General features: G+C 40.4%; 3 protein-coding genes across 10 annotated transcripts in view; 1 reads left to right on the top strand and 2 right to left on the bottom strand.

Annotated features, from left to right (window-relative positions):
- Positions 1-18804, top strand: part of LOC119550036 (furin-like protease 1) — a 141945-nt gene that overhangs the window by 113640 nt on the left and 9501 nt on the right. For all 7 annotated transcript variants that reach the window (XM_037858504.1, XM_037858521.1, XM_037858529.1 and 4 more), the window contains 5 exons: positions 16794-17039; positions 17275-17403; positions 17472-18346; positions 18413-18586; positions 18640-18758. In XM_037858504.1, coding sequence (XP_037714432.1) covers positions 16794-17039; positions 17275-17403; positions 17472-18346; positions 18413-18586; positions 18640-18758 — 1543 coding nt within the window. The remainder of the gene's footprint in view (positions 1-16793; positions 17040-17274; positions 17404-17471; positions 18347-18412; positions 18587-18639; positions 18759-18804) is intronic.
- Positions 218-3201, bottom strand: LOC119550080. 2 transcript variants are annotated; one of them, XM_037858563.1, is made up of 3 exons: positions 2942-3197; positions 1049-2685; positions 218-666 (listed from the first exon to the last, which is right to left on the bottom strand). In XM_037858563.1, exons 1-3 carry the CDS (start codon positions 2958-2960, stop codon positions 646-648), a joined length of 1677 nt encoding a protein of 558 aa, XP_037714491.1. In that variant the 5' UTR covers positions 2961-3197; the 3' UTR covers positions 218-645. The 2 variants fall into 2 exon arrangements, with proteins under 2 accessions (XP_037714491.1, XP_037714482.1); XM_037858554.1 differs by having other exon boundaries at positions 218-2685; positions 2942-3201.
- On the bottom strand, positions 14882-16672 carry LOC119550102 (NADH-quinone oxidoreductase subunit D). Its single transcript, XM_037858586.1, has 2 exons — positions 16386-16672; positions 14882-16329 (listed from the first exon to the last, which is right to left on the bottom strand). Exons 1-2 carry the CDS (start codon positions 16576-16578, stop codon positions 14948-14950), a joined length of 1575 nt encoding a protein of 524 aa, XP_037714514.1. The 5' UTR covers positions 16579-16672; the 3' UTR covers positions 14882-14947.

Below are 18804 nucleotides of genomic sequence, written 5' to 3'. Positions count from 1 at the left end.
TTATTAAATTTAAAAAAACTAGAAACTTGAAAACATTTTTATTAAATATATTTATATTTGATTGTTTATCAACCTTAATGATTAAATATTTACAAGACCATTTAAATTTGTAACCGCTGCTTAAATTTTTCTTAAGTTTTAAGGTCTCTTGGACATTTTCTTAGAACTCTTTTGGCAGTGTAAGTTTTGCACTTGACTTCTAGATTTCTTCCAGTGCACACTGGTCCAAATGCCAAAAATTTTGGCAGAAATTCGAAAAAAGGAGTTACAGACCTGAAACTTGGTAGGCAATATTGTCATAGTATATGTTAAGCCTGAGAAAAAGTTTAGTCCGATTGGACCACGCCCTCTACGCCGCCCCATATAAGTTAATGTCCTTGAAAACTATAAATTCGAGTATATTTAAATCCGGTACATTGTCCAACAAAACTTGAACGTATATATAACTTTTTGAATAAACAATCTGACAATTCATTTCTCCCACCCCTTACCACTCTCCCACCAGACTCCCACCCCCAAAAATATTTAGCTTCCCAAAAAAAAAATATGTAAAACATCAATTAATATACATATATGTTATTTCTTTTAGTAAGGCATTTTTTAATATGATTTTTTTTTTATTATTTTGTTAATCATTTTCCACATCTAAATCGAAAGAATATATATCGATACATTCAGATGTGTCCAAGTCATCTTCCTTATCGTCATCATCTGCATTGACATTATTAAATAGGAAATTTACATTTGGAGCTCTTAAAAGCTCAAGAACTTCTGCTGGATAAGTGTGTTTTTTATTTTGCAACAGCCTTTGTTGAATATAAATGCTGGAAACCAGGGGATCCGATGAATCTAGCGCTCGGCAAAAAACGTCTGTCATGGTATTTATACGACTATTTTGTCTTGCATGTGAACGTCTATCTTTTTTATAAAACTTATTTCGGGCTTCCGATGCATTTTCAGCTAGGCAACCAAGTGGAAGGGAGGATGCGGCTATGATCTGAGCACCATGAGCAAGTACTTTATGTACCGTAGCTGACATTGGGTACCAAGGATACTTTTCCATGTATAAAGAGCCAGCTTTTTTACAGAAATTTTTAAATTTTTGAACATCAATTTCGAAGTTGCATGAAATGGTGATTAATATAATATAGAAGTCTCTTAAAACCTCCGGGTCGAAGCCAAGTATTGACGCAAATGTGTCGGTATTCAAAAATGCTTTTCTTGCTGTGTTCCCATCGTTTGTACTGCCGCTTCCGTTTGCCTTGGGCTTATCGACATGAAGTCCAAGAACCGCCCATAATTTGCCTTGAATTTCCACTTTCCGCGCAGACATTTTTTCTTTGTCTTCAGGGCCACGTACTTGCCATTTATTGATACCAATCCTATATCCAATTTTAAGAACAAATTCGAAAAACCGAATCCACGCGTGTAGAGGACTTACTCCGTATTCTAGCGCTTGTGGGCTTTTTGGAATAAAGTTATCCGACTCCAGATCAGTTATTGTCATAAATTGCATAGGCTTAGCTCCACAGATTGGGCAAGACTGGGTTGAATTAGTTCCAGTTAAGATATTCAGGACTTTTCCGTCAATTAAAGTCATTTTCAGCTCAAAACTTATGGTATAGCTTTGTTTGTTCGCATCTTCATATACCATCGGCAATAAATTTTGAATTTCCAAGTCCAAGTTTGCTTTCTCTTTTAATATATGAGTCTTTGTTTCTTTAACGAACTCAATTTTAAGAGGCCTGCAAAATCGCACAGACTGCGGAGAGCGGTTCATCCAAATAACTCGACCTATCGAATCAACTAATTTTAGCGGGATTAGGGTTGTTACAAACAAAGACTGATCCAACGTGTCAGATGCATCCAATACGAAATTTTGTTTATAGAGACTTTGCCCAGTCGAACCGTCAAATCCATAACTAGCAATTAGTTTCATTTCAGAAATATCAGCATATATATTAAGCACTTCGCTTTGTAACAACATTATGCGTTCGACTATGTGCTTCAACAAGTTTTGTAAAGGAACAGACGCGACTGACTCTGTAATACATATTCCTTTAGGTCTACATTTTTCTATTGCTGCAATCACTTTATTGTAGCTCGGATAAATGTCGCAATTCCGGTTTTTGCTATGTTGTCTTATGTTCATATATTGTCTTTTAGTAAAGCTGTTTTCTATTAGAAAATCTAAGGCTTCTTCTGGAGTATAAGGTACACGTTTAGCTTCCTTTTTTTCTTCTTCCACGTTTTTTAAATGCGCCTTCTTTGCAGCGACCGCTGCAGCATGGACAAGAAGATTTGCATTATTGCCATTGTCTGCCGAAACCTCTGCTGCTAATTTGCGCTTTAAGCGAGAACTACCATCGTCGTAGCATAACCGTGGACGTCCAACAGTTTTGGCGGATTCATCAACAAAGTTACATGCTTTTAATTGTAGTTGCATACGTGATGAAAGCCAACTTTGATGTTTCGTTTTAAATCTTGTAACCATTCGATTACATTTGTTTAAATGAAAATTTACATAAGCAACAAAGTTCTTAATTTTCTTTCGAATTGACTCCTCCATGATTTGGTTAAGCTTCCTGTGACTTTGCTGCAGCACAAAATTAGCGAGGCCTTCGGTTTGCCGATTATTTGCTAGCCAAAATTCAAGCATTTCAGCGTGACTCATGTCAATGTTGTCTGGAAAAAGTCAATTTTCAGGAAAACGGGCAAAAACGGGTCAATAAGATTAATATCCTCGTATTATATACATATTGAAGAACCACATGGTGTTAATAGTTACGACAATCCACGACAATCCAACATACTTTTATTCCACGAAACACAACAAGTTTGAGGTTAGAATCGCTAAAAACATCACTTTATAAAAACACATATAAACAAAGACACACCACATAAAACAAGTATTGCGTGATAACAATTATATTATAAATACCTTCAACTTCGTTTTCCATTTTAATTTGATTAAATATTCGAGGAATAACACAAAATACACCAGTTTCAAATGTGCTCTTATTTGCAAAGCATTCACAATCAAAGTTTGTGGTAAATGATCAGCTGACTTCCAGGGCTGCACAAATTTGCAGTGCTTCGATTTCAACAATACGACTATGCTTTTTAACTGCCCTAGTTAATATTCTATTGCAATAAAATATTATTTTTCCAAAACTCTTAAAAAAAAAATTTGAATTTCTGCCAAAATTTTTGGCATTTGGACCAGTGTGCAGTGTACCTTTTCTTCTTGCTGCCTTGTTTTACCGCAACAAGGCGTTTATGTGTGTGTGTTTGGGGTATTTCAGCTCTGTTGTGTTTCCTCTAGCTTCGTTCGCCTGGCAAATTGCCATAAAAAAATGTTTTCAAGCGCCACAAAATATGCAACACACACTTTGCACATGCACATTGCACTTGATGTGTGTGTGTGTGTGTCAGTCTATAGATGTGAATGTGAGCGAGTGTGCGTGTGCCCCATAAACTATGTTAAAATGTTGCGCATTGCATTTTCTTCGCGGATGGAACTTTTCGGTTTTGAATTAAACAACGCACGTATTTCACACCTGCCAGGCGGCAGCATCATTCGCTCAGGTGATGCGAGATGATGGAAGGCTGCCTCAAAAGCTTTTGCCTTGGGGGCCAGAACAAAACGCGTTTATCCATATGAGTGACGGACAATTGTGAATGCCTGAGTGATAAATGAGCGATAATTTGGCTTTGGGGGTGCAAAATGCGGGCAATGAATTTTAAGTGCATATCAGATAATCAAATTAATGCTGAAATGCCAACACTTAAACCCAACAATTCCATTGGCCATTTAATGCTTTAAACCAGCTGGTTGTTTAACTCTTTCCCTGATTTATTTACCAAACACTTCAAATTGGAAGTTATCAAGTGTCGCGTCTTCAGGCTATTAACTGCCATCCTGCAAATGGAAATCCTTGTTAACATACGAACATGTTGAATTCACCTAACAACTGCAACTGCAACTGCTTTTATGGCGTTTTACTCACAGTTTTTGTTGCCTCTGATGGAATCGAGTCGGGAGGAAAGGAATGCCATGAGGCAAGGGACCCGAATGCCTGTACCGGGTTTTTCCCCCTCTGCTTTTTCCACTTTTCACCCAGCACACGCACAACTTTCACTGATTGTTTAGACTGCCAACGCGTCGCCTCTAACTATGCAACAAATTGTTGATGCAGATGGTAAAATGGGGCAGAATCCCTCCCACTTTTCCTCACTTTTTTGGCACTTGACTTGGCTTGACAGTTCAGCCCTCTGCACTTGCACCCTTTCCCCCTTTCACCTTCCCATTTTCTCCTGCAGCTTTACTTGTGTTTTAGTTTTCCAAATAGGGGATATGGGGGTGTTTTTCCCTGAGAGATGGGGCCCCAGAAGTTTGTATAGAGTGCAACCGGCAAAACCGAAAGCCGTTAACTCGAAGCTTCTGTGTGTTGTTGGTTTTGACAATGTTTTAAGTGCTTGTGTGGCAGCTTCCCTCGATTTTTGCTTCATTAAATTCCCCTTTTTTCACACAGATTTACCATATTCACTGGGGGTCTATCTCATTTCCACCCATTTGAAGCTTTCTCCTCCTTAAGTTTTCCACTTGCTGCGCCGCGTCTGTGCTTATTTACGCAAACATAAATTTCCGGCTTGATAACGGAAAACTTTGCACATCTTTCATATTCGGCTATTTATTTCCGCATTCTCAGATATTCAAGGGGTTCCATTCTCTGTTCAACTTTGTTTCCGTAATTTTAAACTTTGTTATTTTTAGGAAGTAGCCAGGCAGACTTTCGTCTAGACGATAGGATGGATAAGCAGTGCAAATACCTAGAAAGATGATTATTAAACGCACTTGTAAAAAAAGTTGGTGGTTAATATAACACGATCCTTGAATTATTATTGGTTTAAAATATTTAGTTTCGCTTAAAATTATATTTTCTGTTAGAAAATTGAACAAAAAACTTTTTTCATTGCAGTGTAATATTTACGCACCTTATATGCACCAATGTGTTTATACAGTCCTGATTTTCTCTTATCTCTGTCTGGCAGAATTTACGAATTTTGTGGCTACATAAATCTAAGCCTTTCTTTTGTTTCTTCGGTATGCTACAATGTTTACCCTTGTTCCAAAGGACCTTCAACGAAACACAGACAGTGTATCCTTTGTTTGTAGAGAATTTAATTAGTGTATAAAAAATAATGGATCTGGATAAGCCATGTATTGTATTTTACCTATAAATTTTGATGACTCACTCCATAAATATTCTCATATTCCCTTCATAGCACAGAATAGATAAAATTATGGTTCCCCAATGGTTTCATAAGGTAAAAGTAAACATTTTCACTAGCTCGCATTTCTCCATTAGAAGGCCACCCCCCGAAGAGCAAATTGATATTCGTACCGTCACCACCCTCACAGGAAAAAAAAAAAAGAAAACAAATTTGTATTTTCCTCTTTGGCTTTGCATTATTGGAAAAACTTTCAACAACGCAGAAACTACCCCGAAATATGAAATTTGAAACAAAGAAGCAAGGCACCTCAACAAATTTTGATTAATGCATTTCAATAATAATCGTGGCCCCACCCTGCCCGTTTTCACTTTCATCTTCCCAGCTGCCAATTCGCAATTTGTTTCGCATTTGCACTTTGATGGTTTCATTTTATGTTTTTCCACGGGGGTGTGGCAATGATGATTTGCAATACGCTACAGAAAATCCAAGGCGAAAAATAAGGGAGAGTGCAATTGCTGAAATTTGTTGCAGAGTTACTTGCGATTTCGGGCAGAAAAGTTTTTCAATCATGACACGACATTGAATCAGGCTGATTCTAGGATTCTAGGACTGAAAAGAATGATTCCCGAACTCTTTAACGCTTTGCAGCACATTTTTCTTTTGATCCTGCTGCTCCCTATCATTAATTGTTCCTTTGTTACCAAAGTTTTTGGCTTTTCCTTCACTAACAATTACATTCTTTGCCATGCATAAGTTTAAAGTAATTTAACTTCTGACGAGCTTTTCCCTTTCACGGAAACAAGTAGGAAAAAATAAAAAATGCAAAGTTGCCCCAACTCTTTTCATTGTTCTTTTTCGCTCTTAAGCGTTTTAAAATTGCTGGCAAACTGTTAAAAATATCCAAAGTTCGGTGAAGTGTGAATTGATTTTTCAAGAAATAGTTGTTGGACAAAAAGTGAAAAAATATGATATTAATTAAATGAACTTTTTCCCATAAAGATAGAGTGAATATATTTCGAGCTCTTAAAAGGGAATTTATAAAACTATGATGAAACTTTCGACTTAGGAAAATCTTGAAAAAATAATTGTAAACCTTTTCCACTAACAGCTAAATTGTGGACTACTTGGCTAGCTTTTAAAAGCGAAACTTATCATCGCTACCCCTTGAAACCCCATTAGCTATTGCAGAAATTCGCAGAAAACACAGAACTCCCATGGGCGGCTGCTGAAGTTGGGAAAACATCAGAGCAAAAAGCCCACTCAGACTAAAGTGCCGAGTGGGGGAGTCGAGTGGATACCTCAGATCTGAACATGCGTTATGCCATATAAATAGGGGGACCTATGACCTGCATTGACACGTGCTGGCAAGTCGGCCAACCCACTCCGCATTGTGTATTTATGATTATTGTTATTGCGCCGGTATATATGTATGCAGGCAATACATATATTCGCCACCCTGAATCCCTGCAACCTACTCACCCTCTTATTTTCAGCACCTGATGTTGTTTTTCCTGCTGTCGAAGTCAATTTGTGTCACGGCCCCATTGAAGGCGGCTACGAAAATAGTTTAAGTCGTGGGTGGGAAAAAGCCAAGGAAATCCAGGCAAAACAGTGAGGGAAAAATACTACAAATGAACGTAGATCTTTAATGTGATTTTCACCAACTTATATAATATGCTAAATATTTTGGAATTGACTTGAGATGTGAGTGATCTATTAAATTTATGATTTAAAGTATAATATTGTAAAGAGAAAATATCTTTACCAGACCTATGAAAGTTAAGAACTCTTCTCCCAGTGCAAAAGGAAGCAGGAAATTCACTTCGAGCTGTACAAGAACTAAAACCGGAATGCATTTTGAGTTCATCAGAGCTTTCATAACTCTGAACGTAGTTCAAGGAATTTCAATAGGAGACAGAGACACCATTTTTCCTGTGGAAATTATTTGGTAAATTTTTCTACTGGCATCTCAGTTATTTATTTTGCACTAGTGCTGTCTTTTTTTTACTTCTTTTACTTTCATTTGCACACTTGAATGCCGGGTACACCTCTCTAGTTTTTTTTTTGTCGGGAATTTCTGACTTCGAGGTGCAATAATAGCTCACATCTGCTCTGATTCCCTCAGAAATTTGCCATCAAGACCCCTTGAGACTGAGACGCATGTGGGTGAGCTTTGAGGTATTTCAGCATGGCTTGAATGTTTTTCCCATATTTTTCCATAGCTTCTAGCCGTTAGGGGTATAGATTGCATTCCTTTTGAGCGCCTTTAATAAGAGCAAACTGCAGGGGAAAGCGATGCGAAACCAATTACCAGGCACCGAATCCAAGACAAAAACCCCGACAGGATGAGGAACGACAAAGGGGGCTAAACCTAATTTCAATCAATTTGGCCTAACAAGCGACAGATTGCCAACCTAACGAATCAATTTGATTTCCCAAAGAGACAAAAGAACTCGTCGACTCTTCGTCGTCGAGAACGGCAAACGGCAACAAATTTCGCATTTCATTACAAAACTAAAAGGCAGAGCCGGAGAGATGCGGGCATTAAGGGGTTAAGGGGTGCCGAATTGATTTCGGCTAAAGTTCGGGGATTGCAGTTGAAGATCCCAAATCGGAGGAACTAAAGGAAGCTGCAGCAGTGGCAAGTGGCATCATTACTCAAGCAAATGGGACCATCATCAGTCGATGGCCGGCGAAGTTTGAGCCAGACAACAAGTGCAATCAATTTTCGACAAAAGGCAATGTGCTGTGCAATACGAATGCAACTACATCCATTTCCATTCCCATTCACAATCCCAATCCACTCCTATTTTCCCACCCATCAAACCTTAATCCATCCGCTCATCTGCATACAACTGCCTTGCCTCGTGCCGCAAATGCTGATGCCGGCACTTGAAATGCAAAAATATTTGGAAATTCCTCGATTGCATTTGAGGCGCCTTCGTTGGCACCATTCGAACAACAGGAGTCAGCTGTTTTGAATGGAGCTGTGAATGCAATCCGAGTGCGGTTAATGAGCCTCTGCTGAGTCTCAAAAATGAACCACTTGAACGGGGGCAACTTCGATACATAATACTCCATCAGAGAGCTCTAATTTGGTTCATTAACTGGTGCAGGTGCTGCATTTTTGGTTTGTGGTTTTTGGTTTATTGATTGCCGTTGTCTTTGGCTTTGGTGAAAGATCAGCCAACTAAAATGATAGACTTTAAAAGGCTTAAACATACATTATAATTATCTTTAAGGTTGTCTTCAAGAAATTTTGCGATTTTCAGATTTTAATAGAACTGATGTTTAAAATGTATTTTCAATTAAGTATACATTTGGCTTGGACATCTCAAGTAAAAATCTCAAACTCAAGCAATCCATCAAATTTGTATAAAATGTTCCCTTTAAAAGTAAGTTAAATTATAAATGATTTAAAAATGATTGATGTATTCTGAATATTTTTTATACAAAGCAATTATAACACACTCTACCTTTAAATGAATTTGTAAGAACAATTTGGTAATATCATACCCATATAATATTCTCAAAGTTAATCCTCTTTTGTGGCTCAATTAAAAATACACATTACAATTATTACTCTTTTTTGGGCCATTTTCGGTAGGAAATGCCACCGAAAAAAGGACGACAGACCGCTGGTCCTCTTTTTGCTCTCTTTCGAAAGCCAATAAATTTCATTTGCTGTGCCCCGGCTGTTTGCAAAGGACATGCAGGTTTACCCAAGACTGAGAATGACCAAGGAGACCCCGCTTTTTTTTTTATTAAACAGCCATCTCACGTCGCTCCTCTTTCCGCCAACTGGGTCCGAAATGCAAATGGAGGCCTTTTATTTGGCCTTGCTTTCCCGCCATATAAGGAATCCGCTTTAAAAATGAAACTTTTTTTTCGGAATCAGTGCAGGGCAGCCCTCAAAAGTGATTCGTCAAATTCCACGCTGCCATATATTACGGGTGAATATTTTTGGTAAAAAAAAAAGAGGAAAAAAAAAAGAAAAGGCGAGAGATTCAGATGACGTTTGTTTACCCGACTGCCAGCTGAGCCGGCTCTTGTGTTTTGTTCAACAACTTTTCAAGAGAAGTGCCCACTCGGTGGCCATCCATCCATCTGGAGTGATGCTTCTTTCACAGGCATGGGATCCATCAGTTTGGGAATCTGATTTAAGGGCACTGAGGAGGGATTTAATCCACCTTCGCGATCATTTAACAGCTGCAATAAATGGTAATGTCTGTTATTGTCAATTCATTTCGAATATTAATTTGTACCCATGGCAACCGGTAAATAGTAAAGTGATTCGATCCGATTGGCGACTACTGATTGGCATCAATTAAAATAAAACACAAATGTAGCCGCTGCTACTGTGCTGTTGGTGTCATTAATATTCCACAGCCACGCTTTGCCGCATAATTTAATATAAAAAAACGATTTTTATATTTTCAATTAATTTCGAACAATAAATTGAGGTAAGCGGCGGTGTACATTGTACATATACCTACGAAATTCTTGCAATTAAATTTTCGCATTCATTTAAGAAAGGTTTTGCATGCAACTGAATCGTTTATCACGATATTGGTTAATCAATAAACGAATGCAGTTAAATTACATTTCGTATGCACTGGCTGCTAAAGTTAGCCTGCACAGTAAAAACGAAAAAATATATTTAGTTAGGTATTAAAATCTCACTTTTTCCGTTCCAATTATATATGATATTTGTTTACAACATCCCTTTTAAAAAAATGCTATAAATTGCTGTCGACAACTGGGGTAATTTTTTCCTATGTGCTTTTTGAAACCCAAAACTGCCTCATCATTAAATCTCCTGCCATCTCCATTAAGACATTTGTAGTTTGAGGCTATGGTCGAAGGTTCTGCAAAGGGTAAGTGTCTTGGCAATTTCATGTTCTATCTACCCCTGTAAGATACAGATTTGCAAAAAGATATTGCTCCCCCAATTGCCATAAAAACCGAGACATTGTGAGGGAAAAGACCCAGTCAGGAATTTGCAACAGCTGATCTCCTGCTTTATTAAATTCTTCCTATGTTCTACCCTCACATAAAGATTCGGTTTTGTATCTAACATTTAGCTACCCACAGGGGACAGTTTCGGCAATCCAAGGGTTGGCTAGAGAGCCCACCTGATTGAAAGTGCAAAAGTGTAAGAGGAAAAAATGCCAAGGGAAACCATCTTGTAGTTACAATCTCTCCCATGGAAACAATTATGTATTTTTCGTGTCCAAGAGATTTCCGAACGAGGGTAGATTTTCCTTGGCCAGCCCTCGGGTTTCTTATATTACCTCGTAGAAAGCTGACATATGCAGGACGTGGGAGTGTTTTCGACTTTTTGTTTATCCACCCACGAGTATATCCCCGAGCGACTACCCATTTCGGTCTTAATGCACGGAGATCATAATAAGGTTTGACCTATAGATACAATGGTTTTTCCATTTGGCAAGAGAGAGAAAATGCAAATAAAAAACCATAAATATGCAATGTAAAGTGCGTGGGCGCCAAGTGAGCACAACTTTTGGTCTGGCCCGCAATTGTTTGTCGCAAATTGTCGCCATTTTCTATAAATATTTTAACAAAAGACTGGCAAGGAAAACTTACAGCGAGCACCCGGAAAAACATGTTCGTTTTTATGGCATCGTTGTGCTGATGAGGGAAACAAAAGCCAGCCAGGTATCCAATATACATATGCAAATAGCAATGTTGGGGACCAAATGATTGGGCAAACAGCTCGACATGGTTGTGGAATTTCCATCTGAGTGTGGTTTTGGAAAAATAACATAAAATATTTGTAAACCATTGGAATTGGTTGGCCAACAAGTTATAATTTTCAGTTTCTTATAACCATTTTCAAAAAAAAATGAAATACACCCATTTTCTTTACTTTAAAAATTATTCTTCATACTATAAAATCAATATTCTTGTGTGATTATCTGATATTAAAAAAGTTTAAAGGTATTTTTTCCGTCAGTACAGCAAAGATTATTTATAAATGACCTTTGTTATTTTAATGTCAGCTTTTGCATTTTCTTATTAAATATACAAGTGAATAAAAAATGTCGAAGGCTTAAAAGAAGGATCAAGTGACAAAAAATGAATTTACATATATGTATGTATGCATTGTGATGGGTTAAGCCCACAACAAAAACTGGTAAATCCCCATATTTTATTCCCGGAATGATGTTTAACCTTTTCGGATGGGGGATCCCCGCAGACTTTTGGCTCCTTCCCTGCTTTTGACATCTTTCACAGCTTCTGTGTGACAGTTTACAGCCGTCGTAGTTTCCACCTGAACCCATGGGCTCCTGGGTCTCCGGTTCCTGCACCTGCACCTGTCATCACTCTTAACACTGTGTAATATTTTCCACCACACAACCGTTGAAATCTCACATCCCCAAGCATCCATCCGACTTTCTTCGCCCGCCCACTTAATTGAAAATCCAAACTGCATTTCCTCCTTATCGCGGGTGGGCGAAGGAGTGGGGTTGGAGGGGTGTTTGCGTTGTGTTGGTGGTGAGTGCTTGTGTGTGTGTGCTAAATTAATTAGCAGCTAATGAAACACGGGGCACATATTTATACAGGGCTGCTTCCTGTCTGGCTGTCATCAGGTGCTGCTGGTCCTGTTCCTGTTCCTGTTTCTCGTCCTGATCCCGTTTGTGGCATTCCATCACTGCCCCCAGGCCTCCAATTGCGATGCTGAAAAATTAACCATTTTCATTGGCAATTGAGCACATTGAGGTTTATTCTATATACACAGAGAAAAACAGAGCAAGTGACTATTTAAGAAAAATCCTCCAAACATTTTCTTTCAATTTAAAGCTTAATTCATATACATGAATAGTGTTAAATTGATATTGAGATATTTGACCTTTCGATTTCCCCCTCATTAAAAATTCTCTCAAATGAAAAAAAGGAGAGTGTATTTTAAAATATATCGAACTTCTCTTTTTTTTTTGCTTTTATTCCCAGTGTAAGTATTAATTTACAACCACATTCACATTGCTGCCAATGGCAAAGCCAATGTCGCTGGTCCCTGCTAAGCTCGCTTTTTTCCCCATCGCTTGAAACAGCCATTTATCAGGGGGCCCCCGAGGTGGCCTGCACCCAGAGTTGATTAATTAAATTGTTGACAATTTTAAAAGCTGCCATGGAGAGGGCATTATTCACAGCTTAACATATCCCTCTTTGCCTCTAACCCGCTTTCGCTTTAGCCTCCTCGCCCCAATTTGTTAGCTGGAAACGTTTTCCATGGTTTTATTGCTTTTTTGTGTCAGCTTCTGCTGTTTGTTGTCGATAAATGCACTAGAAAATTAGCCGTCTGCGGTTAAGACCGTTGAACTTGGCTAAAAGAAATGGTGATTCACACGTAGTACACGTAATAAACTTATAAAATATGTAGGATCATAAAAATCACAAAATATTTTTTTATGGTATCAAAAGCAGTATGCCCCAATTATTTGATATAAAATTTAACATTTACTTTAACACTTTATAAAAAAAATATATTATCTCAATAAATGTGAAGTATTTTTAACTATTAGATTTGCCAGTTTTAAGGTCTTCATCCTACATAAAGTTTATTCCAGTACACATGTCATCAGCTTCCTAATTTTATGTTTCTTCTGGGCCCTGAAAATGGCTATTAAAAGTTTATATTCCAGCCAGGACCTTCACCGCCTTTCAGCACTTAAGCTTGATTGAAGCGGGGGTCGTTTGAGTGCCATAAGTCAATTTTAATTGAAACCGCAACAAAACAATTAAAACTAAGCCAATAGCCAGTCCAGTCCTTGCTCTACTGAAATATATACTTTTTACATTTTTTTTAGCCAACATATATACATATTTATGCCCAGGAGACTGCGTGCTTGTGTGCGTGTGCGAGGTATTAACTTAACTTTTCCACCCAACTCAATTAAAATGTTAGACAAAATTGCATATGCACAAGAGCAGGCAGCAAGTAAACAAATCTAAGTGTATATGTGTGTGTGTGTGTGTGTGTGTGCTGCATAAATTAATAAACTTGATAGTGGGCGCAAGAGGCGGGAGTACGAGAAGTGGGCGTGGCACCACTCGACGGGCATAAAAACTAAACGAGCTTCGAGCGCTGGGCGACACGTACGCAGAGAGTAGCAGCAATTAAAATTTTAGTAGTTGCCCAGCCGTGCCCAAGGGGGGGTTAAGGGTGGTGGTAGGTAGATAGGGGTTAAGGGTAGGGGGTCCTTGTCTGCTCCTGTCAGCACATATGCCTCTCCTATCATCCTGTGCCATTCAACTGCTCGAATTTTACGACAAACACTGGCAAACATTTTGGGCAAAGAGAACAACAGTCGTGTTCTTATTTTAACCTAATTTGGAGTTTGGAGATTTTAAATGAAAATATCGCAAAGTGATATATGGGGGTTCAAGTAAAAATGTAAAAAACCTTTAATACTTTGAATACTTCTTATAAATCTAAAAAGTTTATAAATGTACGGGAATTTGGTTAAAATCATTTTTTTTCTATCCATCATTTTTGGTAAACCAATTAAACGAGGTACAGATATTTAAATCTTCACTCCTTTATTTAAAAGGTTAAACAAATTGGTAAAATAAAATATCCTTTTCAACATAAAAACTAGAACACTTTTAAAAGTGAAGACGGTGAGAAAGAGGAAACCGGAAGTAGAAAGCCTCTTCCGCTGTTGCCAAATCGACGGCGACATCCTGCTGTGGGCATAAATAAATTGTGTTGCATACATTTATGCGTTTACCTGAGGTTCCAAACTTTGTGATGGTGTTGGCACAGCCCTTAATGATGCATGTTTGTGCAGGATGGGGTTTTGGTTGCGGGTTGTACAGGTCTCTACAGCAATTCACTTACAATTAAGCAGTAGTCGTGTGCTAGTTTTTAACCACAAAAGTCTTACCTTACTATACTATACTATTTCTTAAACCTTCGGTTTCGGAATGTATCATATTTACTTCTTAAATAGATGGAATTCCAGTGGCAAGCCAGAACAATGTCAACCAACTTAATGGTCCAGTGGCTTCCATAACTAATTCTATCAACGCTTCAACACAACTAATAGTAATTGTAATTGCAAAATAGTTTGACTCATAGTCGGCTTTTGTGCAGCCCTTAAATTGTAATTTGCCAAAGAATTTAGCACAATGAAATTCAATTAACAACAAAGCACACACACACACACACACAGCTCCCAAAACTGCGGCAAAATTCCTGCCACTATTTTATCTCGCCTGCACATAGATGGAGAGCGAGTGAGAAAGGAGATGGTGGGGGAAAGAGACGGAGCAGCGACAGCAGCAGCAGCTTATGTCATGCGTCACTAAATCAGAACAATTTTGCACAAATTTCAAAAATAATAAATGCCCATTTTAATTACACTCACGCTCCCTTTTGAGGACAATGTTTATCTGTGTGCACGGGATTTCTACACTAAGGAAAATTATGTTTTTAAAAGCTAGGACATTTAAACAAAATTAGAAGAAAAAGCTATGATTTTTATTTGCCACCATCTGGAATCATCTACATGTCTATTTAATAAATAAATTTTTAGTTAATCCATATAACAATTGTTTTAAGTGCACTTTAAATAACACACTATGAAAATAGATTTAGTATTTTAGTCACCTCTTGATTGTTTATTGTTTATACACATAAAAGGCTCTACAATAAAAATAATATTAATTCACCAAGCTCCGACTAACGATCGATTTCGCCAAAGACGATATCCAGCGATCCGATAATGGCCACTATATCGGCCAGAAAGTGGGCGGGTGCCAATTTGGCCATGAGGGCGAGGTGGGCATATGATGCTGGACGAATCTTGCAGCGATAGGGGCGTGTTGAACCATCGGAGATGAGATATACGCCGAATTCCCCCTTCGGAGACTCCACGGCAGTGTAGGTCGCACCCGGTGGCACATAGAAGCCCTGCGAGAAGTGCTTGAAGTGATGGATCAGATCCTCCATGCCCTCCTTCATCTTGCGCCGTTGCGGGGGACAGATCTTGAGATCATCCACCTTGATCTCACCCGGTGGCATGCAGTCGATGCACTGTTTAATGATATTTACCGATTCGCGCATTTCTCGCATTCGCACTAGGTAACGATCATAGCAATCCCCATTGGAACCCACAGCCACATCGAAATCGATCTCATCATAGGCATCATAGGGTTGCTGCTTACGTAGATCCCATTTGATGCCAGTGGCCCGAAGAACGGGTCCAGTGCATCCATAGTTCAAGGCATCGTGTGCTGATATTACACCAATGCCAATATTACGCATACGCCATATGCGATTATCCGTAACAACATCTTCCACCTCATCCAATCGATCGCTAAATTGATTGATAAACTGATAGAGATCGTGGAGGAATCCCAGTGGTATATCAGCGGCCACGCCCCCTGGGCGAATGTAGGCGGCATGCAGACGAGCTCCCGAAGCCCGTTCCGAAAATTCATACAACTTCTCGCGCTCCTCGAATAACCAAAATAATGGTGTTATAGCACCGCAATCGAGAACCGATGAAGCTATGGCCATGGTGTGATTGGTTAGCCTCATGATCTCCGAGAACATGGTCCTTATATACTTGGCCCGGCGAGGCACCTCCACATTTAGTAGCTTTTCCACTGCCAAAGCGTAGGCCAACTCATTGGCCATACAGGAAACATAATCCAAACGATCGAAGTAAGGCAAGGCCTGCGTATAAGTCTTATACTCTATTAGTTTTTCAGTGCCACGATGCAATAAACCAATGTGGGGATCGGCATTTAGTACTGTTTCATTATCCAGCTCGAGGATCATGCGTAATACTCCATGGGCCGCCGGATGGGCGGGTCCAAAGTTGATGAACTTGGTGCGAAAAGTGCGATCTACGGGTGGAATCTTTTTTCCCGTGGTATTTGGTCGCCTCTTCCACTCATCACCTTCGGGAAACATCACCACATATTGCTGTTTGTTCATATACTCGGGATCTGGGTACCAGAAATGTGAATCATGTGGCTCGTAAGGTGGTCCTGGCGGATGGACCTCATCCCAACTGGGGTCACATTCCGGCTTAGCTTTTGGCTCTTCGTGGCATGCTTTAAAATGTCCTCTTAAATAAATATAACAGAATTTCGGATATCTCATTACTTACCTTCCTTGTTCGACGAAAACATACGGCGATTAAAGAGTTTTTCGAAATTCGGTTTCTTGAAATTGGACTTTAAGCCCTCCACACTCAGATACTTCTCACTAAAACGGTTTTTATACGCCTGAAAACGACGAATTTCGTTGGGAGTGAAGAGCTTGTCCGCCAGCTTACGAAGTCCTGCCATTCCGCCAGACATGATTGTTTAGATGTATAAAGAAATACTCGGTCTTTATCTAACTTGTTTGAAAAATTAAAAATTGAATCTAATATACTATCCTCAATACTCTGAGATGCTAAGTTCAGAGACTACTATCTACAAAAATATTGGAAATAAATGTACTTCTGTCTAGAGTACTAAAATTTGATTTGATCAACCATTATAATAACCCACATAACCATCTTCCTTTGCAGATCTTCGATGATCACTACCACTTCGCACATCACAAGGTCTCGAAGCGGTCGCTCTCACCCGCCACTCATCACCAAACTCGCCTGGATGACGATGATCGTGTCCACTGGGCGAAGCAGCAGCGGGCCAAGTCGCGATCCAAGCGGGACTTCATCCGCATGCGACCTTCGAGGACCTCCTCAAGGGCCATGTCAATGGTGGACGCCATGCCCTTTGACGACTCCAAGTGGCCGCAGATGTGGTATCTGGTAAGTAACCAAAAAAAAAAACGCTTAAACTGTTTAAAATATCTTATATGTTTTTCATAATATGAATATCTTTTAAGTATTAGGAATTGATAGATCTTATTAAAAAACCCAATAACTTATAAAGGATAAATTTTATTATATCTATAAAAGTTGTAAATACCTATACCTTATAAAGTCGGTTTTCTTTATCCTAAATTTCATAATGTAAGTCATTAATTTAAATTGTATTTCTTAGAACCGTGGTGGTGGACTGGACATGAATGTGATACCCGCCTGGAAGCAGGGCATTACCGGCAGGGGCGTGGTGGTTACAATCCTAGACGATGGTCTGGAATCGGATCATCCTGACATAACGGATAACTATGTAAGTTTCGGGGATAGTCTTAAGTAATTAGACCATATTAACCCTTATCTTATTAACACCCCAAACAGGACCCCAAGGCTTCGTATGATGTGAACAGCCACGATGACGATCCGATGCCGCACTACGACATGACGGACTCGAATCGCCATGGAACGCGCTGTGCCGGCGAGGTGGCAGCCACGGCGAACAATAGCTTCTGTGCCGTGGGCATTGCCTATGGAGCCAGTGTGGGCGGAGTGAGGATGCTGGACGGAGATGTCACCGATGCGGTGGAGGCGAGATCGCTGTCACTGAATCCGCAGCACATCGACATCTACAGCGCGTCGTGGGGACCCGATGACGATGGCAAGACGGTGGACGGACCCGGGGAGCTGGCCTCGCGAGCCTTCATCGAGGGCACCACCAAGGGACGCGGCGGCAAGGGCAGCATCTTCATTTGGGCCTCCGGCAATGGTGGGCGGGAGCAGGATAACTGCAACTGCGACGGCTACACGAACTCCATCTGGACGCTGTCCATCTCCAGTGCCACGGAGGAGGGTCATGTGCCATGGTACTCGGAGAAGTGCAGCTCCACGCTGGCCACCACCTACAGCAGCGGCGGGCAGGGCGAGAAGCAGGTGGTCACCACGGACCTGCACCACTCGTGCACTGTCTCCCACACGGGCACCTCGGCGTCGGCCCCGCTCGCCGCTGGCATAGCCGCCCTGGTGCTGCAGTCCAACCAGAATCTCACCTGGCGCGACCTGCAGCACATTGTGGTGCGCACCGCCAAGCCGGCGAATCTGAAGGACCCCAGCTGGTCGCGCAACGGGGTGGGTCGGCGGGTGAGCCACTCCTTTGGCTACGGATTGATGGACGCCGCCGAGATGGTGCGTGTGGCCCGGTCTTGGAAATCGGTGCCGGAGCAGCAGCGGTGCGAGATCAACGCCCCCCATGTCGACAAGTAGGAGAAGGATCTTGTAATGCCTAAAGGTCCTCTATGTATTTATATATCTCTTTTTCTTGCCAGGGTCATTCCACCTCGCACTCACATCACCCTGCAACTCACGGTCAACCACTGCCGTTCGGTCAATTATCTGGAGCACGTCCAGGCCAAGATCACGCTGACCTCACAGAGACGCGGAGATATCCAGCTGTACTTGAGGTCACCGGCCAACACCAGTGTCACGCTCCTAACGCCCAGGTAAGACCAGCTCCTGGTTAAACATAACATTCTCTAATCACCTCGATCACCAGGGTCCATGACAATTCCCGTTCTGGTTTCAACCAGTGGCCCTTCATGTCGGTGCACACCTGGGGAGAATCACCACAGGGCAACTGGCAGTTGGAGATCCACAACGAGGGTCGCTATATGGGTAAGTCCAAAGGAAATCACCCCTATCCAGAAACACTGTGCCGTCA

This window comes from Drosophila subpulchrella, chromosome 3R, assembly GCF_014743375.2.
Source record: "Drosophila subpulchrella strain 33 F10 #4 breed RU33 chromosome 3R, RU_Dsub_v1.1 Primary Assembly, whole genome shotgun sequence".
In the NCBI taxonomy this organism is placed as follows: domain Eukaryota; kingdom Metazoa; phylum Arthropoda; class Insecta; order Diptera; family Drosophilidae; genus Drosophila; species Drosophila subpulchrella.
This window is presented reverse-complemented; position numbering and strand designations above follow the sequence as displayed.